Source organism: Cantharellus anzutake (assembly GCF_015039405.1).
Source record: "Cantharellus anzutake strain C23 chromosome Unknown EI90scaffold_9, whole genome shotgun sequence".
Lineage (NCBI taxonomy): Eukaryota > Fungi > Basidiomycota > Agaricomycetes > Cantharellales > Hydnaceae > Cantharellus > Cantharellus anzutake.
The window spans coordinates 625,748-652,341 of NW_024066959.1; the positions used below are offsets into that span (position 1 = coordinate 625,748).

A 26,594-nucleotide genomic window follows, 5' to 3' on the forward strand; every position below is an offset into this window, starting at 1 on the left:
CGTGCGCCGGAACAACATGTGCGCGCAACTGAGTAGATCAGACAGTTTGTTGGATGATCTTCAACCTGCGTCTAACTTCTTCGGCAGTAGGTCTCTGCTCAGGAGCTTGTGACCAGCAGTCGTTCATCAAAACCCATAAATGGCATCTTTCGTTTGCAAGGCCCCTTGCCTCCGCATGGGGTGATGGGAACAATGGACGGAGGCCTTCTTCCGCGATTTTGGCGCGCAATTTGTTCACGTCCCTAATTTGATGGAACGGCTTATTATCAATGATAATCTACCCAAAATGGTCCAATGACTTCAGCGGGAGGGGAGGGATCACACCTCAAGGATGGTACACGAAAAAGAGTAGATATCTGAGGCTTTTGACGTTTCCGAACTGCCTTCTTCTCCCCTTAATCGCTCTGGGGCGCACCATTGTACTGGTGGGGGACGACTTCCCGTGTCGAGAATCTCATCCCGAACGGATGCCAGAGCGAAGTCCGCCAGCCGAGCTGAACCATCCTCGTCTATCAACACATTGCTCTGAAACATGATGATCATACAAACGAAGATTTACTATGGTTCATCGATGATTTGTAGTGGGCTTACTGCTTTAAGATTTCCATGAGCAACAAAGTTTGGCCGAATATCGTGAAGGAAACCAAGACCTTCGACCATATCGATACTATTGGGTTGACTGAATCTCGTTCCTATGATCATGGATCACACCTCACTCACAACTAGAAACGACATTAGGATCTAAATGTGGAATATATCTCCCACTCACGATCTTCAAACATTCGGTCTCATCTCCATCTCTATCGCGCACATAGGAGCGTGCGTCTCCGTTTGGCATCCACGCACTGATGATGTAAGGCACACGGCCCTTGGGACCGCAACATCCAATGAAAGGGACAAGGTTCTTATGACCTCCGTTGTTTTGGATTCGCTTACATATTTCAATATCACGCACGACTCGCTGCCAAATTGCCGTTAGGAGGCCTTCGCACGAGGTGGTGTAGACGCACATCGAAAACTCTACAAATAGACCCCAATCAGTGCCAATAACAATGAGCAAACAAAGTTTTCTAGCCTTTGAACATCGTGTAAAAGATTGCTAACTTGGTATACCTTGACCGCAACGAATCGCGCTGCTCTGACGCACTTCCAGATTACGGCGAACTCTCCCCGGACCATCTGAATTGTGGCAGTCAGCTCAGTTGAATCAATGCTCGGAATTGAGCGGCCGGTTGCACGATAAGAGTCTATCGCTTCCATAAGCATTACATGACTCAGTGTAAGGCGCCCGGTTCCTCCCGGAGAATGAGTATAAGGACGTGTCCATGGAGAGAAGGGCGCTCACGATAGAGCCAAACAATTCCCGTGTGATGAGTGTTGTTTCGTGGTGCACGCCAAGCTCTAAGAGCTGAGGACGTGTGGTGTCAATCTTTTGAACATGTGGGTGCAGATGCTGAGTGTCTTAGCCATCTCATCCACCTTGCTCATGATCTTCTTGTCGTTATCCAAACTTTCCTCTTGGGCTTGGCTATTGCATTGTTTACTGCACATTGTGTCTGACTAAATGTAGATGCCCAGTTCGATGTTTCACCTGTCTTGTGTAGCACCTTTGTTGTTAGGTCCGTCTTTATCATACGTTTGCTAGTTAAGATGGATACTGGCTCATCGGAAGCACGAACCTGGAGCATTTCCACCGGAAATCGAGCTGCTCCTCGAACGCAATGAGCTGCTCCCGCATTACTGCTTTCTTCGTTGGGAACACTCGTTCCCACCAGCGCAACTGACCGTTACCCTTCATGCATTCCTTGATTTCCTCGAGGACACTGAAATCAACAAAGTCTGGGCAAACGCCTTAAGGTAGCAAGAAGTACTCAATAAATGGACGGAAAGATTCCTGAACTTCGCTATGATTTGACGTCAGGGTGTATTACTGACATGATGAATTGACTCACTCCGTCTGGGGCTCGGCCTCTGATCTCGTATCAGAGCAAGCGTTCCCTGATACTCCTCCGCCTTCGTCGCGAGTCGCTGGACCGATCCTTATTGTCCTTCACTTCCTAGAGAATCGACTAAGACTCTAAAGATGCAGCTGAAGCGAAGCGAATAATTTGTTGACCTCGGCGTACGTAAGTATCTCTTTGACGACTTCGATAATTACACTGCGGCCACGCCAAGTCCCAATGAGACCAGATCCGAGGCCATTATAGGATCAGGGGTTTAAAGGGGTTCCGATACTGAAGATGTAAGTTCTCAGGTCCTCGTGGCTGCTACATTGCCAATTGAAGCAGGACCAGCAGGTTTCGTGCGCGCTTAGCAATCAGGCATTTTTGAATGTCATTACGAGCTTAAATTCTGCAGCTTAATTGTTCCGCATCCCATACTGGCAGGAAATATAGACCAGTTGCTTACTGACATCTTGACAGTGACACGGCTGGCAGACTGTCAGCAATTATTTGTCTCGAGGAATCAAACACGCTCATCCATAACAACTGTAAACATCAACGCGACGGACGGGGCTTCCTTGACGTGTTTAGTAGTTGCTGGACATGCGAATCGAAGAGCTCGTTATCGAGGGTAAGTTGTTACGCGCGAAATGCTTATCCAAATTTTCGTTCTGCCGCAACATCCTCTGGTACTTTTAACGTACTCTCGAGGAGCTAGTGAGCGTGTCGTGTCTATTATCTTTCTATGTTCCGGTGCATCAATGGCTTTTTTGCGATTGGTAGCTTTCATTGCGACTCGATGCGACGATCGCTGGCGTCAGACCACGTTTACTTCAGATTCCACAGTTGTAGAGGAACCACACTAATTCACGCATCTCCAGGGTTCAAATCGTACCCCGTTCGAACCACTATATCAGGGTGGGACTCGTCTTTCAATGCAATCACAGGTCTCAACGGTTCCGGGAAGTCCAACATCCTCGATGCAATATGTTTTGTGTTAGGCATCACAAACATGCAACAAGCACGTATTTTTATCGCCTATGTTTAGCGTGTGGGGCTGAGTAGCGCCATGGCTTTAGATGCGTGCGCAAAATCAACAAGATCTCATCTATAAGCGCGGACAGGCGGGAATCACAAAAGCGAGCGTCACTATCGTCTTCGACAACTCGGACAAGTCCGCAAGCCCCGCTGGTTTAGAAAACAGCAAGCAAATTACTTTGACTCGGCAGGTTGTTTAATTTAGTGGCGACGTACACTGAGTCGACTTAAGAGTCATTACAATTCAGATTGCATTGCCGAATATAACGAAGTATATTCTCAACGGCCACAAGGTCCAGCAACAGGCTGTACTTAGTTTGCTTCAGTCTGTACAGCTGAATATCAATAACCCCAATTTTGTGATCATGCAAGGAAGAATCACCAAGGTTCGCTCGATCTTCTCTTGACGTCACTCTTCTCACTCTCTTACTTAGGTTCTCAATATGCGGCCCCAAGAGATCCTTGGAATGATGGAAGAAGCTGCTGGTACTCGCATGTTTGAAGATAGGAAAGAAAAGGCCAAGAAGACAATGGGGAAGAAAGAGAAACGAGTGGAGGAAATCACATCAGTGCGTCCCGCCATTGCTCATTTCACTTATGTCCTGATGCACCAGAATTTTACTAGCTCCTCCAAGAGGAAATTACGCCCAAGCTAGACAAGCTACGGGAACAGAAGCGTTCTTTCCTAACCTTCCAAAAAACGACATCGGAGCTGGAACGCCTTGCGCGCTTCCTCCGTGCCTATGACTGGGTTGAAGCCAACTCGCGAGTTTCCAGAAAGGATACTGCCATTCGAGAGAAGAAAACCTTGATTCAGGAAGCACAGCACGAAACCGAAGTAAAAGAGCGCGAGGGAGCAGAGGCCGAGAAGGAACGCGCAAGGGTTGATAAGAAGCGGGAAAGGGAGTCGGCGAAAGGCGGGAAGATAAAGGCTTTGGAGGAGGAACTCAGCGTCAGCGTCAAGGAGCTAGCACGACTGGTACTCAGGCCGAACTCATGGAGGGCACTATAACAGAAGAGGAAAAGAAAGTGAACTCGCTTGAGCAGGCACTTGTTGACGTGAGCTTTCCCAAACAGTGAAAAACAATTATATATGACTCATTAATTCTGCACTAGCTTCGGGCTTCCTTAGAGGCGCAGAGGTCTCACGTTGACGAGCGCAAAGCTTCTTACGCGTCATCCAAGGAGTCGCATCAAGCCTCGCAAGCCAGACTGGCGTCCTCCGAGGAACTCTTGCAGACTCTAGTAACTGGTCTATCTTCTGCACAGAACGCGTCTTCAGCCGGTGGCTATCTTGGTCAGCTTGCAGAAGCCAAAGCCCGTTTGACGTCTGCATCTGCAGCAGAGGAGCAGATAAAGATGCGAATCGAGATAGTTGAGAAAGAACTGAAAGAGAAGGAAGCCAAGTGGAAAACCATGGAGAAAGAAGCAAAGGATGGTTCAAAGGCACTCGAAAAGGCCAGGAGTGAGATGGAAGCCTTAACTAGTAAGCTCCAGTCGACCGGGTGGGATTTGGAGAAAGAGGAGGCGTCGAATCGAATAAAGGATGCAAAAGAAGACGTTCGCTCCTTAACAGAGGTAATCATATGATTGGTTCATACCACCCCTCTTCTCACTTGAACCGTGCAGAAAAGGGACGTGCTTGCGAATAGGCTGGCTCATCTTGAGTTCACATATTCGAGTCCTTCACCGTCATTCGATCATTCTAAGGTCAAGGGTTTAGTCGCAAAGCTCATCGAACTTCCCGAAGATTCCTCAACATATTCGACCGCCTTGGAGGTTTCTGCTGGCGGGAAACTCTATAACGTTGTCGTCGAGGATGAGACTGTCGGTACCCAGCTCCTCGCCAAAGGGAACCTGAAGAAGCGTGTGACGATCATTCCTTTGAACAAAATCAACGCATTCAGAGTATCTGCTGAGGTATGGGCGTGATATGATGTTTTTTTTATCCATCATTAATCAGTATGATACCTATCAGAAACTGGCAGCCGTCCAGAAAGTCGCTCCGAATAAAGCCCATCTTGCTTTATCACTCGTTGGATACTCTGAAGATGTTGCGCAAGCCATGGCATACGTCTTTGGTGATACCATCATTTGCGATGATGCGGCCTCTGCTAAGGCAGTTACGTTTAACAAAGCCATCGCAATGAAATCCGTCACCGCGCAAGGCGATGTATACGACCCTTCAGGTCTTCTCAGTGGAGGCAGCGCCCCGAGCGGAAGTGGCACCCTGTTGAGGGTACAGGAGCTCCATGAAGCCGAATCTCGTCTGACTGAAGCCATTGCCACGCTCAAGGATATCGAGAAAGCCGAGGCGTTGAACCAAGCAAGGAAGGACTCATGGCGAAGGCTGGAGCGCGAGCTAGAGATCAAGACTCATGAGTTACGTCTCCTTGAGGAGCAGGTCGGAGCTAGTAATGCGTCTAGGGTATGTTTTCTTTAATATTCCGGGAAAATAGTGATTCATGGCGATGAAGCTCGGCGCCGAAGTCGAAAATCTCAAGGGAACATTGGTTGAACTTCGCGAAACAATGGGATCTGCCAAGCAGAAACAGCAAGATGCGAAGAATGAGTGCAAAAAGTTGGAACGAGACATGGACGAGTTCAAGAATAACAAGGATTCGAAGCTTAAGGAGCTCAAAAGCGACATCGCCAAACAGAAATCTGCGCTCTCGAAGGAAGCTACCGCATTGAAGACTTTGCAGAAAGAGACGCAGACCGCGACACTCGAGTATGGTAAATATGTGAACTATGGATAGTGCTTCCGAGATCTCACTGGAGCCTGGGCACCTTCCTAGAGCAAACGGAGAAAGACATTGATGCTTCGCAGCATGAAGTCGAGGAAGCTAGAGCGAGCGTCCAGACATTCATTAACGAGCTTAAAGCTTTAGAGGAGCGGCGAGTGGCACATCAGGTATGTAATGAGTGCGGCTTGAACGGTGATGCATTCTATTCACACACACCACCAAGGCTGGTCACGACCAAATTGAAGCCAAATTAAAGAAAGAGCGTGCCGAGCTATCCAGATTTGACGATGAACTTCGTGAACTAGACCTTGTTATCAAGGAGAAACGGCAAGCAGTAGCGATGCTCAACTTAGGATTAAGGATGCCGAGCACAGCGTCACAAACCTTCAAAAAGAACGTGCGGCGGCTGCCAACGCCGTCACAGCACTGGAGAAGGGGAACCCTTGGATCGAATCTGAGAGAGAGTATGACTCAACCTTGGCTTGGGCTAAGGATTTCAACTGACACTGATCCAAAAGGCACTTTGGCAAGCCAGGCACTGTATACGACTTTGGCAAACGTGACGTTCAAAGCGAGACTGAAAAAGCACGCGAGCTTGAAGACCAGCTAAAGGGCATGCGCAAGACGGTGAATCCAAAAGTCATGGGCATGATTGAGACGTACGTGTCGGTCTTTCTGAGACATCAGGGTATAGGACTAAAGTTCGCGGTGTTTAGTGTCGAGAAGAAGGAAGCAGAACTCCTCAAGATGTTATCGACCGTGCTAAAAGACAAGGAGAAAATTGAAGATACAATCGCGGAACTTGAGAGACATAAGCGTGACGCCCTTCAGAAAACATGGAACAAAGTCAACGCCGACTTCGGTGCCATCTTCGCAGAGCTACTGCCTGGGAATTTTGCGAAATTACAGCCTCCCGAAGGCATGGATTTGACTCAGGGACTCGAAGTTAAAGTCCAGTTGGGCAGCGTGTGGAAACAGAGTTTAACCGAACTCAGTGGTGGCCAACGGTCTGAGGTCCAATTCCCATCTTGAGAGGCGTTTTGCTCACCCACGAATTCAATAGGTCGCTCATCGCATTGTCCTTGATCATGGCTCTCCTCCAGTTCAAGCCCGCACCTATGTACATCCTTGATGAGATCGACGCAGCGTTGGATCTATCTCATACACAGCACATCGGGCAGCTGTTCAAAAATCGCTTCAAGGGCTCGCAGTTCATCGTAGTAAGCTTGAAGGAGGGTCTCTTCACCAATGCCAACGTGCTATTCCGGGCCCAATTCCGCGATGGGACTAGTGTTGTCACCAGAACAGCCCAACGATCCGCCTCGTCGATCTATGATCCAGGAAAGGAGAATAGCAGGCCAAGCGCTCGGACGAAGTAATATGATATAATCCGTACTGTAAAACGCTGTTAATTACATGCATTGCTTGTAACTGTACACTGTGTTGTGTAATGGAACCAGTACACTGGACATAAGATAGAAAGGTGTTGCGGTTTGATGCAGACTTATTCCGAGCAAATACAAGTACGTCAGTTAGCATTTTCGGGCAAGTGGCTATCGGCATTCTATTAAATGAGCCTCGTGAAAGCAATGTATGAAACAGTTCTGATCGTTAAACCCTTCATGTATCGAATATAGAAAATCACAGGCAACAACCTGAAGGCAATACTCAAGACGCCACGACAAGTGATACAACAGCGGTGTGACCAGAGGCAACCTGAAAAAAAAGGGGGGTGAGTGCCCCACAGCCCCACCAAAATCATCACTCAACTCCAAGACTCACGTGTGAAAGGATATGGAGTGTCAAAAATTAGCACCGAATCGATATCGTCTGCAGTGCGAAGCTCCAAGCGTCACGCATGACGCACGCCGTGCGAAGCTTAGCCTCAAAGAGTGTCACTTTCTCCTCTGAAATAGCCAATCGAGTCTCATCATGAGAACTCCATTGTTTCACTTTCCAAGGAATAGGTTTCCCATTCGAATCTCGATTCCATGCAGACCAGTTTTTCTTCGTGATTTGTTTGATCGTTCTTGTTAGAACCTTTGGATCGGGACCGTGGACGAAAACGCGGATCTTCTTCTCAGTGGCGTATTGAGACAAGGATGAGTAGGCAGGGCAGGATGCACGCTGTGTTTTCAATTTGTGTATCCGAGTCCTCCAAGAGGAGAGGGTGTTGTTTAGATTTGAAATTTCTTCAAGGGTTTCGATGGCTTTGGATGAGATGAAGCGTCTCTGGGCTTGGTAGCAGGGGTGATCCCTTGACTCGCGGGGAGATGCAGGATGTGCATTCATCAAGCCAGGCTTGGGTGAGGAGAAAATGGGCCATGGTCGGTGCTGGTAGTATTGCAGATCGGAATAAGATTGGTAAAAACCAGGGCGGATATATGTGAATAGTGTAAATGCCTGGTTTGAGTTGGAGTCAGTCTGGAAGAATTGCGAGGTCATTCTCGAGGTTGAGGGGAAATCATTAGAGTAGGGTGGGGGTTATAAAGAAAGAGTGGCTGAGTGGTTCGTTGAGCGTTGGCAAATTGCAAATCATCCCAAAGTTGCTACGTACCGCACGGGTATACTCGCTGCGCAAATCATACGTGTTAATAAAAATCTAATGCAAACCGGTGCATCGAGGGCGCCTAATATGGTAAAGAGGGAGGTTGGTTGTGGCACAGAGAGGGCTTTGCGCCACCCAAATCACTAGTGGCGTCTCCATCACGTGAAGAATCGAGATCCCACCGACCTCACAATGGAGGCGGTTGTTCCGACCCATGGTGACTTGGTACTGGTACGCTCAAAGTGGCGCCCTCCACGCGTGGCATAATCATAGACATCCATTATTCTCAGCGTCTTACAACTGAATGGGGCCGGGTCCGAGAGGACGTCGAGAGTGCGATTTCCACCAAATTCGAGCTTTTGAAGCGAAGGGAACAGCGATAGTGGTCGAAGGATGGCAGGGAGTAAGGAAGCGTCAGACGTAGCTGGACCCCAGAGGTCTATGTGAATTGAGTGCAACGTTTCGATGTGTACCAGGCCGTAGAAGAGTCTCTGGTAGAAACTTTCGCTCTGGTCGACCTTGACACAGAGGGTGATGTGGTTGATACCCATCGTGGAGAGTCGTATGGCTCGTAGAAAATTGTCTGTCGACTCGTTCGAATATATATGGGTCCCTATCGAGACGATAGGTCGATTCGCCACAGTGGTAGGGATGACGTCTGAATTAGTCCAGACTTCGCTCAAATTGGGTAGCAAGTCGGCACTAATATCCACAGCGCTACGAGGGATGTTGCCTCGTAGAAATGAATGCTGGGCTTTGGGGATTTGAGCAAAGGAACGAATTTCAGGATGGGAGGCGATGAAATCATGGAGGCCATCCGGTATGTATATCGTCGTAGCCAGAAACGCGAGCTCGAAATCGAATTTGTACTCCGACATCAACGTTGCGAGTTCTTCGTTGTAATGCTCCAAACGAATGTGCAAAATTCGTAACGACGTTAAAGATTGGAGAGCTTGGCATAATTTCCGAAATGTTTTCTCCATGTTCGCCCGGCGGAATGGGGATGGCTTGCCTTTTAGGTCGATTTCAAGTGATCGGACATTCTTCGCCCGTGCCGTGTCGCGAGAAATCGTTTCGGCAGCCTGACGTATCGCTTGGTCTATGCGACCCTTCCCATTAACGATACGCAATCGCCTCCATCCATACTTGTTCGTTTCAAAGTTACAGTCTCGGTTCAGGAGAGCCAACTTGCGACGTGTTTCCGGGTCTGCACATGCGATGATACAGCAGAGAACGTCCCAAGGGAAGGCAGAAGGAAATGAGGTGACCAGGTCCTGGAACGTGTATCGGAGGAACTTTGTCTCAGGGTCCATTCGAATGGGTAGGAAGGGAAGTCTAAGGACGCACTTTCTTCAGGCCATTGGAGAACCTAGCAACACTGAGGCGGAAAATCGCAGATTTGGGGAGGCACGCAGGCATGGCGGTCACTCGGGGGTGTGGAGAGTCTCCGGCAGGGGTGGGGGGCATTCAGGACATTTATAGGTGCGAAAGTCGGAGTATGAGGGCATCATGAACCAACAGTCACAGTGCTCCTCAACACGTGGTGGGAGTATTCCCATACATTCCAGTCCGGCGAATAACTACATATTTGGAACTGAGTGGCCACATACGGCCCTTGGCCTTCGAAAGCTAGCACGAAGAAAATGTCCGTAGATGCGCATATGCTATGTTTGTTTGAACGTACTAATGTTACATGTCAGCCGTGCAAAATCAAGAAAGCCATCGCAAGAACCCGAAGAAAGAGGAAAACTAGATAAGCTAAACACGCTCCTAGCTGATCGGAGGCCGCAGTACATCGTTGCGGTGAAGGTGCAACCAGTTGCGTGTAGAGATATGTTTCTGGAGCAGCAAAGGGTCCAACAATTCCAATCACGATGTTGCGGGCGCTCGTCCGCATCTTCCTCACCTCTCCCTCACCCCAAACGCCAAATCCGCCGCCCCTTTCATGCGTAAAAGCGTAATCCAACAATATCTTCGGCATTCACATCCGTGATCGTCCACCCCGCTCCCGTGGAGGAAAGGACGATGCTCCTGCCTTCCTCCTTCTAAACCGCTTCCCCGAGGCACCTGAGTAATCATACACCTCCACCACCTTCATCGTTCGTGGACAAAACGCCGTAGGATTGATTGTAAGAAAAGCAGGATCACTTCCGCCAACCTCCATCTTACGTAAAGCCGGGAAATTCGATATCTGTCGTAAAACCGCAGTGACTTGTCGTTGGAACACAAGGACGCCATCCACTTTCGAGTCCACACCCCATAGTGAAAGCGTGATGGTCGAAAGCGAATCTATGTTCGCGAGAGACGTGAGGAGAGACTCGTATACATCTCTCAGCGTTGCACATATACACACGGAAACATGCCGGACTTTCGCACTGGACACTTGTATCGCACCTAACAATGCTGCAACGTGCCGAGGCGAAGCGATAGGAGAACCAATCCAATGTAATGGTCGACCGCGCGTAGATTCAATGAGAGCATCAGGGTGAGTCCATATTTGGCGTAACGCTGGTAACGCGCCGTGCTTGATATCCATCGAACCCCTAGGGATGTGATCTCCGAAACGACCGCTCGAAGCCTTCGGTAAGCGGAAAAACGTCTTGATAGTTGTTTGTGATGTTAAAAAGCCACCTAGTCCATCAGTGATGTACATCGAACTTCCAAATGACGTGAGGTGGAATGGGAATCGAGTCGCGTTGGAGGATAGGAGATGTGCTAGCTCATCGTGCCATTTCTCCATACGAATATACAGCGTCCGTAATGACGGAAGGGATTCCAGTGCGCGGCATAGCTCGTCTAGGGCAAGTCGTACCTTTGCCTTGGAGTGCAGTCGTAGATGAGGTTTCTTCGTCCGCTGCAGCTCAACATCGAGGCGCTGCACATGCTTTGCGCACGCAGGATTCTGTCGTATCAAAGAAGAGGCTCTAAGAAGGGCTCCGATAGCGTCCACTTTCCGAGTATTCGTGATAGCTATTCGGCGCCAAACTAGCTTGCTCGCCTGCGCATGATACGCGCGACATGTGAGGCTCAAAGCTCTCCTCTCGCGAGGATCACAGAACTTGATGATGAGACAGATGATGTCAAATGGAAAAAGACCGGGGAAGGGTTGCAAGCGTGTTGTTTCCTATGTAAAGCAATGTGTTAGGAGTGCATCGAATCTTCTATGACCAAGTGTTGACTTACTGAGGGAGAGCGATTCCAAAGGAAGGAAGCTCGGCGCTTGAATTTAATAAGCATCTCCCAAAGGAGGGGGGTGTTAGGGGACGATTCTCCCCTTAATGCGAAGAAATAAAGTATAGACAGTGATGCTCAAGAGATGGCTGAGCTTTGGATCCGGTATCGGTCATTCAGTTCCAGCGCTTACTATGGGAGAAAGTAAAGGGCAAGACTAACTCCCACTTCCTTAGTAAGTAGTAGTGATGCAATAATTTCGATCATATTCATAGAAAATCAGCGAAAGTATGTACTGTACATTTATCCACAGCCAAAGGTCATATCCAAAGCCTCAAGGCAAGTTTGGGATTAGGAGTTAAATATTTAACAGGAAAAAAACAATTGAACCCGTCACAACACCTGCCGTTTAGTGCAATAGCAGGGTCATGGTGACCAAGAGCTTGCAAGCAGAGGCTCGAGTGACAGGGCGTCAAAAATATGATAACCAATTAGATCCCAATGGGATCGTTTAAGTGGTTAAACTTAAAAGAACAGATACTACACTTGATCTAAGCCAAAAGGCCCGAGTGGTAAAGAATCAGAATGGTGTCGATGTATCCCAGGCTTTAAGAAGGATTGGATATGTCTGTGCGCAGTGATTATTGTGGGATGTAAATGAATGTCAATTTAATTGGTTGGACTTTGGAACCCGCGCGTTTCACTCCCTTCTCTCGTAGGCAGGATCCCAGCCTCTACTAAAGTAGACTTCTCTCTGTGATGCGAATCACATGTATGGAAGAAGGAAGAAGTTTCGGACTATTCTACAGGCGACTAAGCGCGTGAGTGTTGCGCATGAGAAATCCCAGAATACTATATCGCGGAGATGGGCGCTTCAGTGCCGTGGGCATGTGTGCATTAGTTATATTTCTCAGTTCCCTCTCTGAACTCCGAGTGAACCGCTGGGAGAGGAGTCGCCATACTTACATAGAACGCCATTGATTCTAACATTTATGATCATCAAGGGATAAACGATTGTGAACCAGTCGAGAGAATCGATCATAGATACTGCAGCAAAGAACGGTCACTGAATTGTTCAAAGTCCATGGCAACAAATAAAGGAGCTACCGTAGTGGCGTCAAGATCACAGCGCAAACACAGTTACCAACAATTAACGATGAATGCAATAAAATAAAATAAATAACCAGGAGGTGCGTCCCTCCACAAACAAATCCTCATACAGTCAATATGTATCTGTACTGCCATGGGTCCGGGATTTCCAGCCAAAAATAAAAAGGTCTCCCAGTGGCTAGTTGGGTAAAGAACAGAGGGTCGTGCGTACACAGCCTACGCTACGTGTGTGCTCTTAACACCAAATTACTTACGGAAAAAATGGAGATGAAAAATGACAAGTCGGCGGACAATAACTAGTACCCGCAAATATTATCATACTTCCTACTAGCAGGATTTTGTGGAATCCATCCTTGAGCCAGTCCGGCCTGATAAGACCAGTCCGCCGCAACCTCAGTCTGCGATGAAATAACGGTCAGTAACTAGTGTCATTAAAAGATGGTGCGAAAACGAAGATGATGTGCAGATGCAAACTTTACTTACCTTCCAGGTCCAATGGATCCATCCAACACTCTGCTCCCAAGCCTGAGTTTGAGCCTCGTAGTACTTTCGTAGGAAAGTCTATTGGTAGGAAGGGAAAAAAAAATATACACGTCAACCCACATTGCATGATGATAATCAAGAAGCCCGCTGTCTGCTTACCTTATAGCTAGCGGAGAACGATGCTCCGCTACCTGACTTCCCCGTACAACTTCCCACATACGTAGATCCAGGAAGCGACCCATCATACCGAGCTAGCAACCAGAAATTAGAATCCACACATGCTCAGAACCCCGATCAGAAGACTGAAGACTGATGTGCAACGGCCTTACCTCCGTTATTTCTTCCATTGAGATATCTGAAGCATTCACAACATCTTCAGTACCGACGGAAAGCAATATGAAGACACGTACTTCGCACAGTCAGTCGGCGCAAAAGTCCATTCACCAACCATGACCCCAATATTCCTCGAAGCCCATTGTCTGATCTGTCTCCCCCTAGCACACATACCCTATCCGACAATGAACCCAAAAGCCAAATTTACAAAAAAAAAAAAAAAAACCACCCACCGAAATATGCTGCGCATACGACAGCTTAACCCCCCCACTCGAGAAAATATCATAAATGTGCGTGTCCAACGAAATCCCTTGGAACTTGCTCTTGTTACTGAGGAAAGTCCAATACCCCCAATCACCCAGAAACGCATCATGATACGTGATGTACAGATTCCCTTTTACCCCACCGCCAGGATTTCTTATGATCCCATATGCATCGAGGTAATACTGCCTCGCAGCAGGCAAAATGTTCCCATTCTGGAATGGAGCAGGTTCGTTCAAGGGAGTGATAGAGGTGACGACATTGGCGTATTTAGATTGGGAGAACTCCGCAGCGAGGGTTCGAAGGACGGCGCGCGTCCGAGCGAGATTCGTACTGTTTGAAGCCCAGTTTGCTGGACCCTGTCGACCGCTGTGGTTCCAGCCGTTCTAAGAGGCAGACACGGTAATTGCGCCTTATGTTGAGATGGAGATCGAGCGATGCTACTTACCTGAGAGCCGGGAACCCCGTGGAGGTCAATAAGCACTTTGACTCCATGATTCGCAGCCTATTTGAACTTCATCCTTATTCCGTTTCCCAAGAGGTCCGTAAAGTACGTACCCATCCCACAGCTCTCTTCAAATAACCGAACTACGTGAAGCCATGATTTTAGGATGAACTCACGCAACCGAACGAGGCGAGTTGCAACTCACTTGTCCTTGATGATACGGTTCGCCCTTGGATATATCAAATGCCCAATATCCAATCTAAAAAGGTATCTCAGCATTGCACGTAACGTCAGCTTGGCACGCCCATAACGTGCGCCAATACACACCGGTATCCTGACATGATTCAAACTTCCCAAGGTGTTCATCAATCTGGGGATATCAATAGGATTCTCCGTACAAAAACCACTCACCCGGCGCCAGCAATGGCAGCAAAATCCGCCTCCGTAATGAACGTCTCCCAATGTCTTACCAACGCACTTTGCGCCGTCGCGTAAGACTGATAAGCAGAGAACGTCCATTCGTCGATGATCGCCGGGTTTCCCGTCGCATCGAACAGAGAGGGAGTAACGAATGGCTTTTTTATACATCGTGCGAAGTGGGGATGCAATGAATTAAGGTGCGGAGTAATCCCGTGGGGATGATTGCATGAGCAGTTAGTTACAATGCAGGTTAGATCTAAAGGAATGCAACTCACCTCAAGAACAAGCCATCCACCTTCATCCCCAACCACAGGAGACGCGTAGTAAAGACGATATGCGTGCATTAAGCCCCCAAACGCGTACAAACCGAAGGCAACACCCACCTAAGTTAACTCCCCGAACCTTCGTCGCTCCAAACGGGAACCTCAAATTGATCGCCTGGACGGTACTGACAAAGATGCCGTGCAACCAAATCAACAGCAATGCCCCAGAACGCATTGCCAAGCGGTAGTCTCAGGATAGAAATTACTTGTGCAGTCCAACGCAACTCGCCAACAAGTCAGCTCAGTGACAGTGTTCGAACGCAAAGGCCGAAGGAGAAGAAAGACACTACTCCTTCAACGGATGACACCACCCGCACAGAGTTCTAGAGGAAGGAAAGAAGGAGCGAAGGGATTTTTGTCTTTATGTAAATGAATGGGTTTCAAAAGAATGCACTAATACAGCAAGAGTTTAACTCAGGGTCCAGCGCCATGTAAGGGAGAATACGTACGTACGATGACTACGCCTTGTTGTAACTTGCACAACTTGCTCTGCGAACGGTGCGGCGAAATTGCAAACACCTGAACACAGCTGTCACTTAGCGTGACCAAGCCTTGTAAATTCAAATTCCAAGAACGCGACAAAGAAAAGAACCGACTCTTGACGCAAGAAGACTTCAAACCAGTCGATCGAGCCCACCAAGCCAAGAACACTATCCCAACCTCCGGGCCTCCTCATGAGAGGAGTTTCAACCTCTCAAACTGGGGAGCCGACACTTGAGGGATCAATTTGCCTAATGTGGTAACAAGCATATGTATACCAAACTAACATGTCAACCGTGCGAATTTCCCGTCGACAGATCTATCTAAAGAGGCTGATATCCTGCCTAGTCGACAGACAGGTCAATGATTCTGTGCGATTGCACTAACAAGGGGAGAACGACACAGACGTTGCATGTGTGGCGACTGATCGGAGGTGAGACCAGAAAGAAACAAGTAATAACCGGAAGCCAACGCCAACCGTGAAGGGCGAAACGAGGAACCAGAGCGTAAGTATATTAGATGTGTGTAAGCGCTCAGCTGTTCCAATTCTATATGAACACACGCTTCAAAGAGAAAGGCTATCTCACCTCAGTTCCAATGATGAGGGAGGAACGGAAAAGTTGGTCGAGGTGGCTTTTAAGCCATCCACGACTGAGTCCATCGTTGTGGTTTCCAAGGGAGGAATCAACGGACAATCGCCAGTAAGGGATGCCCGCGCGCGACAAATGTGGTACGTGAATCTCTACTCCAATAGTGAGGTGGTCCTAATATTGAACAGCGTAAAGAGAAATGATACCTCGTTCGCGAAATCGGCGCGGAAGCGTAATCTCGCATTCTAGCGCGCGATGTTACCAGCCATCAATGATTTCAGCGCAACGAAGCCCGTGCAGTGCCTAGGAATGTAGAAATTTACCGTGGCGCCACATATATGTTATCTAAGAGGGAAGATCATATGGCTTTCGAAACCTCTGAGCGGCCCTCGTGGTGTTGCGGGGGGACCATAGTGTGGAAGTCGTAAAAGAGGCACCCTTCCATTGGGTGAACTTCGTTCAGTAGCTAAAAGCCGCAGACGCCGAGATCGACAGGAACCACTTGATCATCTCCATGCAACAGCGAGCTTGCACGATATAAACAATGACACTATCGTTGGTCGCCTCATAAGCGTGTATTCTCGCGCGTAGGCCTATGTAATTGGGCCGAAATATTGGCAATTTATAATAGATCACAAGTTTTGGCCAATAAATACCATAAATATGGACGCTTGATTTGCTCCATCGTGAATTCTGGAATAAACACGCCATGCAGGATGTTTTTGGGATTGCAACCATGAGTGCAAATATGTACCGGGTAAGTTCGATATTATCTTCGGAACTTAGGTCTCTAACATGCGGAAGAGAATAGGGAACAACATTGTTTTCAAGCGACCTGAATCGGCTCATCGGCCCCGAACAAAGGGGTGGATGGAGGGCAGATTTCAATGTTCCCATCTCAAACTAGTGCCATGGGAAAGGCAGCTCTAGGCGACAGGAAGCAGGGCGGATCTTCGTAAGGGGATCGGGAAAATAGATATGAGCTCGATGCGGCTATCACACTTACATAGCCCGTTCACCAAGGCGGTGCACAATCACGAGCAAGCACTCCCCGGGTGACATTCGGTGGACTCATGAGGCAGTGAACTCCATTTTCCCTTTGCAGATTATCTGAATCAGAAGCTATGCTATGTTGCAAAGTGGTAATATAGCGCAAGTGACGCAAGAAGCCGCTTTGATACGATAAAGATATGCGGACGTGACTCGTGTTGGCATTCTCATCACCTCGATTTGAGACAAAGTGGAGGCACGTCACCGTGACCCTAAGCTGGCTGACTCGTTGAGACCTGGCGATGTGTCACAAATGCTTTATCGGATTAGTGTTATGTAAGAATAGGAGAATTGCCGCGCGCCAAAGGTCCGATACGTAGTTGCGGATTCGGTAAGATGGTGACGAATATGTCGTGTATGATCAAGACTCAACAGCGACACGGCGGGTAAGGTGCCACCCCTGAATGCAACGAGGATGTAAGGAAGGGCTGCCAGTATTTGGATAAACTATTTTCGGTTCGATCCACCGTTACACTGATATGACGAGATCAAGAGATGCACGCGACCCGATGAAAGTATTGTCGAGGTGTTAGAAGGTGAAAAACACCAATGGATAAACTTCGGGAGACCAAAGGTCGTTCACGGCTTCAGCCCATTCATAAAACCAGTCGAACGACCAAACATCAGGAATCTATCATGGAAGCCGAATATGAATCACGAATGGGGCTAGGGTTGAATTACAACTTTGATCCCTTCGTATCTCTCCTTGATTGTGCGGTTTTGAGCAATGCATACATTGCATGCAACCTTGGCATCTCCACGCCCTTCTCCAGGGCTAAGCGGATGGGGTTCCCTAAAATAACCTCCAACTCCATTGCGCCACCCCTTTCCCAGTCAAGAAGCATGCTGGGTCTCCCACCTTCATTCCTTTCCGTGCTTCGAATGATCTGCTCTGCAGTTGCAAGCGTTGGGGGTGGGAAAGATATGCCAGTGACGGCAGAGGCGCCCCTAAACACCTCCTCAATGCAGTTCGTGAGGTGAGAACGAAGTTCCGGATCTTTGACCATCGTAGCATTTGGTGTTCCACCCGAGAGAACAGAGGAAGGGTTCATTGCGGCATTGATCTATAAGACATGGTGCATTGTGTGAGAGCGTAACCAAAAAATCTGGAACAAACATACGGCTATTTTGTGCCAGCGCACAATCTGCAAACCTTGCTCATCGTAGACTTCTGCATCTTTGATGCCACCTTTCCGCAGCAGGGACGCGAATGGCTCTGCCAGGGAGGCATTATCGCGACCATTCCCATCGGTAAACGGCCCTATGCTAATGCGTGTCCAACGATTTTGTACAACTACTCCAGGCTCGGTTTGCTCAGCGGATATGACAGTAACAGCACTGAGGATAGGTGTATTCGGGAAACGGACACGATATGGCTGTTCAACACCAATGCCATTCTGGATGAGAACTATAGTAGTCTTGTCTTGAGTAACGATAGATGACAAAAGTTCCGAGTCATCAGAGACGTCTGGTAAGGCCTTGGTAGCGACCACGATATAATCCCACAACAGATTGCGGGCATCTTCCACAGATTTGAATACATTTTCTGGGGTGAAAACATAATCGCCATAGGAGCGCGTGCGGAGTCTGACCCCATGCTCCTTGACAGCCTGATAATTGGATCGGCAGATAAGAGACACAAGGACGCCATCTGACAAGTTATGAAGTCTGGAGGCGTAGAAGCATCCAACAGCGCCAGAACCAACTGGTTATACGGACCCTTAGGACGTCTGTCTACCGTTTATAAAAATAGCCCTCTTGCCTATGAGAATTCGACCGGACGGTGAAGACATAAATTCCCACTTGCTTGTAACAGCCTCTATTCGGCGTCCGACGGCGAGCAAATGTCCGGAAATAACCGACGGAATTCACCGTGTTCGTTTGTCCTTGCCCCTTTCGTTACACCCGCCAGTTTGCTGACGTCGCTGCCAACGCTTGGCAGCTTACACTCTTTCGAACCCACTTGTTTACTTTCGCTTCTTAGTCCTTTCACTTCTCACACAAACACTTCACTTTTTCTCTTATGGCGGACACTCAAGACGTGAAGGCACAGGTGAGACACCTGTGACGTGGGCCATGCTGCAACTAATCTTATCCTCCCCAGCTCAGTGCTTTCCGGCTACGACCAAAGAAGGCACAATCCCCTGCCTCTTCCCCAATGTCACCCAGTTTTTCGTTCCCCTCGATCACCCCAAGCCATTCGAATTCGAGCATGAAATCCACGAACTCGACTTCTTCAACATCTTCCACAAGAGTATCTTCAGCTAGCTCCGTTGCTTCGTCCCCCGAATTGCCTCTCCCTCCCAAAAGCAGACCGCATTCCCATCACAAGCGTAAATCGTCTGTGTCGACCCGCCGTGAATCCAGCGAGATTATGGGTGTCCCCTGCCCAGAAGAGAGTGAAGAAGACTCCCGAGATGAAATCCGAAAACGTGCTCTACTTGCACTTGAGGGCAGAAGTGTTGTAGCGGGTTTCGCAAAGGTTGAGATTCCTGATTGGATCAGCCCAACTTCTGACAATAAGGCTTTCGAAAAGGAAACCGGTGAGTGACCTGCCATCTGTTGCACATCGTTTCCTGTGTCTGACCAGTTGATTATTTCAGTGAAAGTTCCACCGCTGGGCATCAGCTCCTTGCTCGGCAAGCGCGATAGTTTTGGCCGCAACCTCGTGAATTCTTCCACTTCCAAGGCTGAACTGCACACCCTCGTTGAAGAAGATGAAGAGGAAGATGAAAACGTGTCTAAGACCTCGTGCATCCCTTCTACTCGTGTTATTGAGCCGAGCCCGAACAAGCCTCGACCACCATCTCTCTCCTTACGAACTCTGTCCCTAGTGGGTGACTTACCCACCCCTAATTCCACTCCGAGCCCTCGGGGCAGTGCTAGGATACGCCAACTTACCCTGCAAGCCTCGCCTTCTATTTATAACTCTCCGTCGCCCCTGCATCGCCCCTCTTCTAGCTTGTCTCCTGAGCCAATCACGCCATTGTCAGCGGCTGTTTCCAGCTCATCCCTTGCTGCTCGTCGTCAATCTCAACTTGCGTCTAAACGGTCGCCAACTGGCTCTGATGTGTTGAGCGAGCTGAGCAATGGACCCCTAACTCCATCTCGTACTCCACAGTCATCTGTCTCCAGCGCAACATCTGGGGACAGGCCGATGTCACCCACCGAACTGTTCGCTCATCACGCTTACACAATCCAGAATCATGCATCTCTCCTCGAGCGCATCTCAACGCTCGAGGATGCTCTTGCTGCAGAGAAGCAGAAGTCAAGTTCGGCCGATGAACTTATTGCGCTTGTCGCGGATCTCAAGGCGGAGCGTGACCAGCTGCATGGCAATGTTGCGGAAGCACTGCGCAGGCACACGGAATTAGAACGAGCGGGCGAAGTCTGCAAGAAGCGACTGGAGACGGCTCGCCAGGAAGCTTGGCTCCATAAAGACCGGGCAGAGTTACTTCAAGTAGAGCTAGACAAAATCAGTGCGGAGAAATCGGCTCTTGAATCCCAAAAGGCTGGATGGGCGAAGGAGCGGAGTTCCTTCATCAAGGAAAACCAGATACGCAACTCAGAGCTGAAAACGTTACAGACACTTAACGAGCGACTTGAGCGCGAGCTTCGCGATGCTCAGAATTCAACCAGGCGGTTCATGTCTGGCGTTGATTCAAGATCATCGTCAGCGACGACTTTCGTAGACGAATCTGACACGAGCTTTGACAGTTTCAGAATCAGTGCTCCAAAATTGAAGGATGCAAATCCAGACTTGGCTTCCGTGGCTGAAGTGGACGAAATTAATCATGAGGATGAGGAATATGGTAACGAGGAGCTCGCTTCATACGAGGCTGAACCAACGGAGTGCATGAACTATGATGATCAGTATATTGACGAGGACGACGACCTCACGGATGATGGCAAACATAATGACGACTCTTCATCGACTCCTTCTGTTCGGGCTGACCAGGATACAATTCAGCACAAAGAAGTGCCGACCCATGCCAAAAAGGCTTCCCTTGTTACATCCTGGAAGTTCCCCCGTGGTCCCGCTAGCGTCACCGCTAAGAAGCAATCAAGCAATGATCCGTTCAATTTGGATCTAGATGCGGATGAAGACAGTCCACAATCGACGCCATTGTCCACCCCTCCTGAGATGCTTGGTACACCAATGCACCCCAAGACACAGGCAAAGAAGATATCTCCCGCTCTTGCGGAAACATTTGCGATGAACTTCCAAGAGGATGAAAGCTTTAGCTTTGGGGTCGCAGCCGAGCCTGCTTCAGGTGCATCGCCGAACACCGCCCCGGCGGTCGAATCCCCCAAGCTCTCGCCCCGACCTTTTGGGTTATCCGGTCGTGATCAGTCGAACATGCTTGCGTCAACTGCCACTCCAGCGGCCATCCCAACCAAACACCTCCCTCACATACATGGCGACCTTGTACCACCCCCGAAAGCTTATTCCAAGCAGATCGGTACTCTCGTTGCTCCTCTGGTTCATAAGCCATCCCCACCTAAAGTTCAAGCTCCCATCACTCCGACGAAACCTGCAATTTCCTTACGGCCCACTGCCCAACCCATCACCCATATTTTTACTCCCCCACCACGGGTGACTGAAGTTTCTCGTCGATCACCCGTAGTACCTGCTACAACTGTATCAGATCTTGATGAGGAGTTCTCATTCTTCAATTCTCCTCCGCATGGGCACGCACAGTCGTCTGCTGCGCCATCAAACAAGAATAATGTCGAGTTTCCGACAACTTCCGCATCTCCATTCCGCATGCGCCTCTCACTGGGCTCATTCGCAAGTTTTATGCCTTGGTCCCCCAGTCGATCACAGCAACCTGCCCCAGCCCCCTCGCTTGCGGCGCAAGTCGAAGCCGTTCAAGGCAAGCGTGCTGCTGTGAACCCAGACGTAATGCGTGAACGTCTCCGAGCGCGACTGGTGCAGGAGGGCAAAATCGGTGGAACGAATAAGGTTGCCCAAGCGCCTGTCTCGAGATCGTCTACGCCGACGCCTACGCCTACGCCTAGTACTCGCGTTAGTGGTGCTGATCATATCTGCTTGCCAGGCTGCAGTCGCTGCAGAGGCACCGGTTTTCAATGTTAAGACTCAGTGTCAGTCGGTCGTTTTCCATCATTTCCAGCATAACACTTATTCCCCTCATGTCCCAGTACGTATTATCTATGTATCTTTTTTTGTCGTGAAGCCTCAAATGGCCTGCTCGTTCGGAGTCACCTCTTTGTTTGATGCTGACATCGGACGGGTATGGTGTGCTTTATCGCGCATCTTTTTATTCCTCTTTCAATCATGTCACCTAACTTCTTGATGCTCTTGTACCTACACCGCATGGCGCTATGCTCATCCGCGTTGATCAACTTTGGATTCTTGGCAGGCTCGTTCGCTGAACGCTCCTTAGTGTTGAGATCCAACACCAAGATGGAGTGTTTGTTAGGTTCTGGGGAGTAAGCAAGCTAGCTAGGTGGAATGGATCAGCGACACCCTTCAAGTTTCTCAACGTGTTCGCAGAGAGAGTGGCCGCCGTCAATATACCTAGCATAGGCATTGACCAAATGAAGTACTCCCCCGCCGCCTAAAATGAAAAGCCCTACCCCTTTTGATCGCCAAAGTGAACAGACCTCCTTCCTTGGATGGTCTTTGATATTATGTAAAGTCTAAGACGTGGCTGTGTTCTTGCAACTTTTTATTGCGTTCAGGTCAAACCTTCATATGCGGGCTGTTCTAAGGGATCGCTGAGCCTTGTGGGGGCCACTTCGCCTTTCTATCTCGTCCTCCGAAACGCGCGTGTCTCCCCGTATGGCGCGTTGGGAAGGAGACCGAGTTCATTTTCCCCACCCGCTATATCGTCATTCCAAATTTGACTGATGCCAACGGCATACACTCAAGATCCGCGAGCGCCTCGGAGCTCGCTGTTATCGAATTGGATCGATTCTCCGGGGCCGCAGTGGCCAACATAGTGTGTGTTCCTGAGATCCATGATGGCGATGCCCCAACACGACTTCTCCATAAGCACAGCACTATTTTTTCCCATTCAATCGTAAGGGGGTTATCTCTGCGGGGGGAAGTCTCTGAAATGAATGTGCGTCGGCGTATTACTGCCCAGTCGACCCGACCCCCTTGCTCGGCATCATCATGGTCTGGCGGTCAAAAATGTTAATAGTTATCTGCAGTATCTTCTGTCTTCTGCTTTCCTGATCTCAACTAGGATTTGCTCATAGCCGACCCTCTCGGAGAAGGGAGCCGATATTGTTGAAGCGAGGGCTGCAGGCGGAACAAAGATTTGCAGACATGCACTTTTTTTTGGCGCGTTGAGCACTGCCTCTTAGTCTCTGTTGTCATGCTCCGGGTTCAGGGTACCAAGTATATGCGCTGATGCTCAAACTTGTCCAAGAGATCGAGACTTCCCTAACCAGGCCTCGGATCCTGTAGTTACGTATCTGGGACTTCTTTCCCTTATCGATCATGTTTATCAGTAGAAACATGATATCGGTGCCAACGATTTTAATCAAGGCGAGGAACAGCATCATCAATTATGTGTTCCTTGGCGCCTAGTAACAGTAATTCTGTGGAATGGGACCTTTTTTATCGGATTTTTTGTCTGCCATCAGTCAACGCTGTGCAGTGACGTTTGTTTTTGTTCCTGCTGCTCCTTCAAATCTCTACATATATATTGGGCTGCCCACTACCTCTCCAAGGGATAAACCCATCAACATCCTCCTCCCCTCCCCATACCACTCTCTGTGACTTCCTATGGCTGCTAACGTTCGTGGCTACGGCGTGGAAAGGTTCGTTCCAGTTTCCCCCCTCCTCCTTAGTAAAGCCTCACTGCTGAATGATTAAACAACCGGCCGTTAGAAATCTCCGTACGGTGGATGAGGATGGGACATCCTCTGGAGATTTCATCAGCTCGAGATCTGATGTCGAAGAAAAGCGTGTCGATGTGGCCAGCGAACCACCTTCGAGTCTCCCTGCCTTCTTGACTCCGGTGTACCACGCCTTGAAGGCGACGCAAAGGTTCCTTGGATTCCACAAGATGTACAACATCCCTCTCTGGATCATCTTTGGCGGTGCCATGACAGGCTTCTGCATTTCGAGGTTAATAGCTCACTTTTCCATTGGATCCAACCTTGTCTTGCTGATCGTCGTTTCTTACCCGTTCGTCATGCGCTTCAGGATGCCATACTACAACAAGACGTTCTTAATCAATCATATCGGCTTGCAAAACTGGTACTGGTGAGGTTTTTTTTCTGCCCCGATTGTCCATGTCTTTGCATTGATTTTCGTGGTTTTTGAAATCGCTCGTAGGTACCGTCAGCAACCGTATCGCTTTGGGCTTTATCTCCACATTGCTGCTGCACTCCCCGGTGGTGTTCTTGGTATCTAGCCTATTTCTTCACTTCTTGAATAACCCCCCCTTACCGAGCTTCTTATTATCCCCATGTAGCACCATTGCAGTTCGTTCCTGCTATCCGCTACAAGAACATTCTGATTCATCGTATCATCGGCTATTACTGCATTTTGATGATCACAATCGGTTGCGTTGGGGGTTTCATGCTTGCCCGCCGTGTTCTTAGTGGAGATCCAGCTGGTGATATGCACATTCTTATGTTTGGGGGAACTGTCCTGTTTAGCTTTTTGATGGCATGGATCAACATCAAGAGACTTCAGATCGATGAACATCGAAAATGGATGTTGAGGTATGTGTGCTCTTCAAGGCAACCCCCCTTTTTTTTTTCTAACTTGCGTGTTGTATCAACCCCCAACCCCCAACCCCCACCTCAGAGCCTGGTTTGTTCTAGGATCCACAATTACTTTACGACTTATTTGGCTCGCGACGCCCAAATACGTCGATAGAGTGGGAACCTATTCAATCGTGAGCTCCCTACGCAAACTTGGTAAAAAAAAAACGCTTAACTTTCTCGTTCGATCCTTCCAGACGTACTCGTGTGACAACGTTCTGTTCGACATTGGAGGAAATTCAACCCTACTCGGCCAACTGTTCCCAGCTTGTCTCACCGCACCGAATCTCAAAACGTTTTTCGTTGCCGTGCCTGCAAGTTACAGAGCGGGTGGTGTACTTGGTTACGTCGCTACCCTTCGACTGAGCTATACTCTCTCTGCCTGGTTATCACTCTTCATTCATATGGTAGGGTGAGTTGATATGCATATTCTCAGCATCAGGCAACCGAAACTCATTTCTCCTCGCGCCCGTCCGGTCCCCGGCCCCGCCGTTTCTAAAAAACAGAGTGGAAGTGTATATTCACCTCACCGCTGCCGAATCGGAGCGCCTTCGGATCGTTTCGTACCAAAAGCAACTCGAAAGGGGTTTCAAGCGTCCTGGAAGCGCTGGTATCACCGCTGATCGTATCGGAGACGATCACTGGACACCACCGGTGCCCGCTGCTGGTACTAGGGTTTTCACGAACCGCGTTTAGAACAGCGAGCGAGCGAGCGAGGCGTATCCATGCTAATGCTAGCTAGCCCTGGTAATCGCGATTGGTGAACTGAGTTCGAGGGATTTTCTATGTCTTGAATTTTTTTTGGCTAGCTAGTTTTTCTTTTTCTTTTGTTTCCCCCGTTGCGTCACGATAGCTATAGCACAAGTACAATATTGATTCCTCAGAGAAGAGTAAATGATGCGAAATCTTCAATTGTCGTACGCAGGATTAGAATTCGCTCTGAGGAATGTTAATTTTTTTTTGGGCCCAAAATACTCTGCACACGCGGAAAAAAAAGAACCAACCGTACTAGTGTGCCAGAGACTTACGTATGACCTAGTGTCAGAGGAACTTCATTTTGCGTACTGTACTTGCGTTCACGTAACTTCTCGTCAATATTAGTATCCTTTCTACGGTGATGTAGTTCTACAGAAATGAATGCCGTATTAATGTGAGGTGATTGATGTTGAGTGAGAGTGGTTGGGATCGGAATGAATAAAGACAAAAAAAAAAACACGAAGACATGCAATACGATCAACATACTATATGGGCGGAAGGTAGGATCGAGAACGAATCCGTGGAGATAGCGGGTCCGATTTTGCGTCCGAAGCGAATTGCGTCATCCGCCCGGCCGGCGGCCCACAGCAAAGAATGCGGAAAAAAGAGAGACGCTCGTTATACATTATGTACTTACTTTACCATGGTACCCCAGTACATACTTCCTCCTCATTGCTATCGTTTCTACGGTAACAGTTTGTAAGATCGCATAGTATGAAAGTGAGTGAGACAAAATAAAGACGAGGACCGGAAGATATGATGTTCATGATCCAGATCAACGGCCGGTAGGATTTGAGGAATCCATAGAGATAATGATAATGTTGAACAGCCATGCAAATTAGGAGACAAAGACTCAGATAAAGGTCGGGACTACATAATTTGCGTTCGAATGCGAATATTTCGAACTACGGCCAGTAGGCGCCCACAGCCAAAAAAAAATTTAGTCGAAACGATAGAGAACGCTGCGCGCCTGGCTTTCGGAAAAAAAAGCAAGTGAGCCGTGGTGGCGGCAGTCAGGGCTTCCACATCATTGGAAGGAGGTCCGACCGTCAGCCCTAGGGGGGATCTAGGAGTTGTGTTAAGGTTACACTGCCATATGTGTCGTTGGTATCGTTAAGGTAATCTCTTAGGCACGCCTTCTGCATAG

General features: G+C 48.7%; 9 protein-coding genes across 9 annotated transcripts; 3 read left to right on the forward strand and 6 right to left on the reverse strand.

Moving 5' to 3' along the window:
- Nucleotides 1-284: 284 nt before the first annotated feature.
- EI90DRAFT_2651738 (kinase-like domain-containing protein) lies at nt 285-1,443 on the reverse strand. Its single transcript, XM_039053400.1, has 7 exons — nt 1,346-1,443; nt 1,076-1,295; nt 1,011-1,020; nt 770-961; nt 721-722; nt 592-667; nt 285-525 (listed from the first exon to the last, which is right to left on the reverse strand). Exons 2-7 carry the CDS (start codon nt 1,264-1,266, stop codon nt 319-321), a joined length of 678 nt encoding a protein of 225 aa, XP_038919910.1. The 5' UTR covers nt 1,267-1,295; nt 1,346-1,443; the 3' UTR covers nt 285-318.
- Nucleotides 1,444-2,409: 966 nt separating this feature from the next.
- EI90DRAFT_3042990 (condensin complex subunit SMC2) lies at nt 2,410-7,203 on the forward strand. Its single transcript, XM_039059219.1, has 17 exons — nt 2,410-2,574; nt 2,825-2,964; nt 3,023-3,172; nt 3,230-3,367; nt 3,416-3,550; nt 3,607-3,864; nt 3,939-4,040; nt 4,098-4,559; nt 4,611-4,901; nt 4,960-5,409; nt 5,459-5,717; nt 5,780-5,895; nt 5,952-6,062; nt 6,089-6,192; nt 6,247-6,387; nt 6,445-6,735; nt 6,792-7,203. Exons 1-17 carry the CDS (start codon nt 2,547-2,549, stop codon nt 7,105-7,107), a joined length of 3,492 nt encoding a protein of 1,163 aa, XP_038919911.1. The 5' UTR covers nt 2,410-2,546; the 3' UTR covers nt 7,108-7,203.
- A 334-nt stretch (nt 7,204-7,537) lies between these two features.
- EI90DRAFT_3013660 (uncharacterized protein) lies at nt 7,538-9,695 on the reverse strand (the record flags this gene model as incomplete). The annotated part of the gene is made up of 4 exons (XM_039056682.1): nt 7,538-8,152; nt 8,286-8,301; nt 8,463-9,550; nt 9,624-9,695. The coding sequence occupies 4 exons, from the start codon at nt 9,693-9,695 to the stop codon at nt 7,538-7,540; spliced, it is 1,791 nt and encodes a 596-aa protein (XP_038919912.1).
- On the reverse strand, nt 9,689-10,102 carry EI90DRAFT_3042993 (uncharacterized protein). The gene is made up of 3 exons (XM_039059220.1): nt 9,970-10,102; nt 9,838-9,905; nt 9,689-9,808 (listed from the first exon to the last, which is right to left on the reverse strand). The coding sequence occupies exons 1-3, from the start codon at nt 10,070-10,072 to the stop codon at nt 9,701-9,703; spliced, it is 279 nt and encodes a 92-aa protein (XP_038919913.1). The 5' UTR covers nt 10,073-10,102; the 3' UTR covers nt 9,689-9,700.
- Nucleotides 10,103-10,304: 202 nt separating this feature from the next.
- EI90DRAFT_3042994 (uncharacterized protein) lies at nt 10,305-11,544 on the reverse strand (the record flags this gene model as incomplete). The annotated part of the gene is made up of 2 exons (XM_039059221.1): nt 11,460-11,544; nt 10,305-11,400 (listed from the first exon to the last, which is right to left on the reverse strand). Coding segments are annotated over exons 1-2 (1,150 nt in total), but the record flags the coding sequence as incomplete, so codon positions are not given.
- Nucleotides 11,545-12,853: 1,309 nt separating this feature from the next.
- EI90DRAFT_2910608 (glycoside hydrolase family 5 protein) lies at nt 12,854-14,997 on the reverse strand (the record flags this gene model as incomplete). Its single annotated transcript, XM_039054404.1, has 13 exons — nt 12,854-12,955; nt 13,041-13,118; nt 13,200-13,291; nt 13,370-13,395; nt 13,451-13,548; nt 13,607-14,020; nt 14,083-14,139; nt 14,193-14,222; nt 14,285-14,338; nt 14,407-14,428; nt 14,491-14,654; nt 14,775-14,794; nt 14,883-14,997. The coding sequence occupies 13 exons, from the start codon at nt 14,995-14,997 to the stop codon at nt 12,854-12,856; spliced, it is 1,272 nt and encodes a 423-aa protein (XP_038919915.1).
- Nucleotides 14,998-17,619: 2,622 nt separating this feature from the next.
- EI90DRAFT_2910322 (ketopantoate reductase PanE/ApbA-domain-containing protein) lies at nt 17,620-18,648 on the reverse strand (the record flags this gene model as incomplete). The annotated part of the gene is made up of 2 exons (XM_039054394.1): nt 17,620-18,006; nt 18,064-18,648. Coding segments are annotated over 2 exons (972 nt in total), but the record flags the coding sequence as incomplete, so codon positions are not given.
- Nucleotides 18,649-18,861: 213 nt separating this feature from the next.
- Nucleotides 18,862-19,653, forward strand: EI90DRAFT_3043005 (uncharacterized protein). The gene is made up of 2 exons (XM_039059222.1): nt 18,862-18,995; nt 19,047-19,653. Exons 1-2 carry the CDS (start codon nt 18,966-18,968, stop codon nt 19,491-19,493), a joined length of 477 nt encoding a protein of 158 aa, XP_038919917.1. The 5' UTR covers nt 18,862-18,965; the 3' UTR covers nt 19,494-19,653.
- A 3,938-nt stretch (nt 19,654-23,591) lies between these two features.
- EI90DRAFT_2652712 (uncharacterized protein) lies at nt 23,592-25,650 on the forward strand. The gene is made up of 8 exons (XM_039053402.1): nt 23,592-23,737; nt 23,808-24,047; nt 24,126-24,185; nt 24,258-24,328; nt 24,397-24,649; nt 24,735-24,825; nt 24,889-25,103; nt 25,198-25,650. Exons 1-8 carry the CDS (start codon nt 23,703-23,705, stop codon nt 25,385-25,387), a joined length of 1,155 nt encoding a protein of 384 aa, XP_038919918.1. The 5' UTR covers nt 23,592-23,702; the 3' UTR covers nt 25,388-25,650.
- The last annotated feature ends 944 nt before the right edge of the window (nt 25,651-26,594 follow it).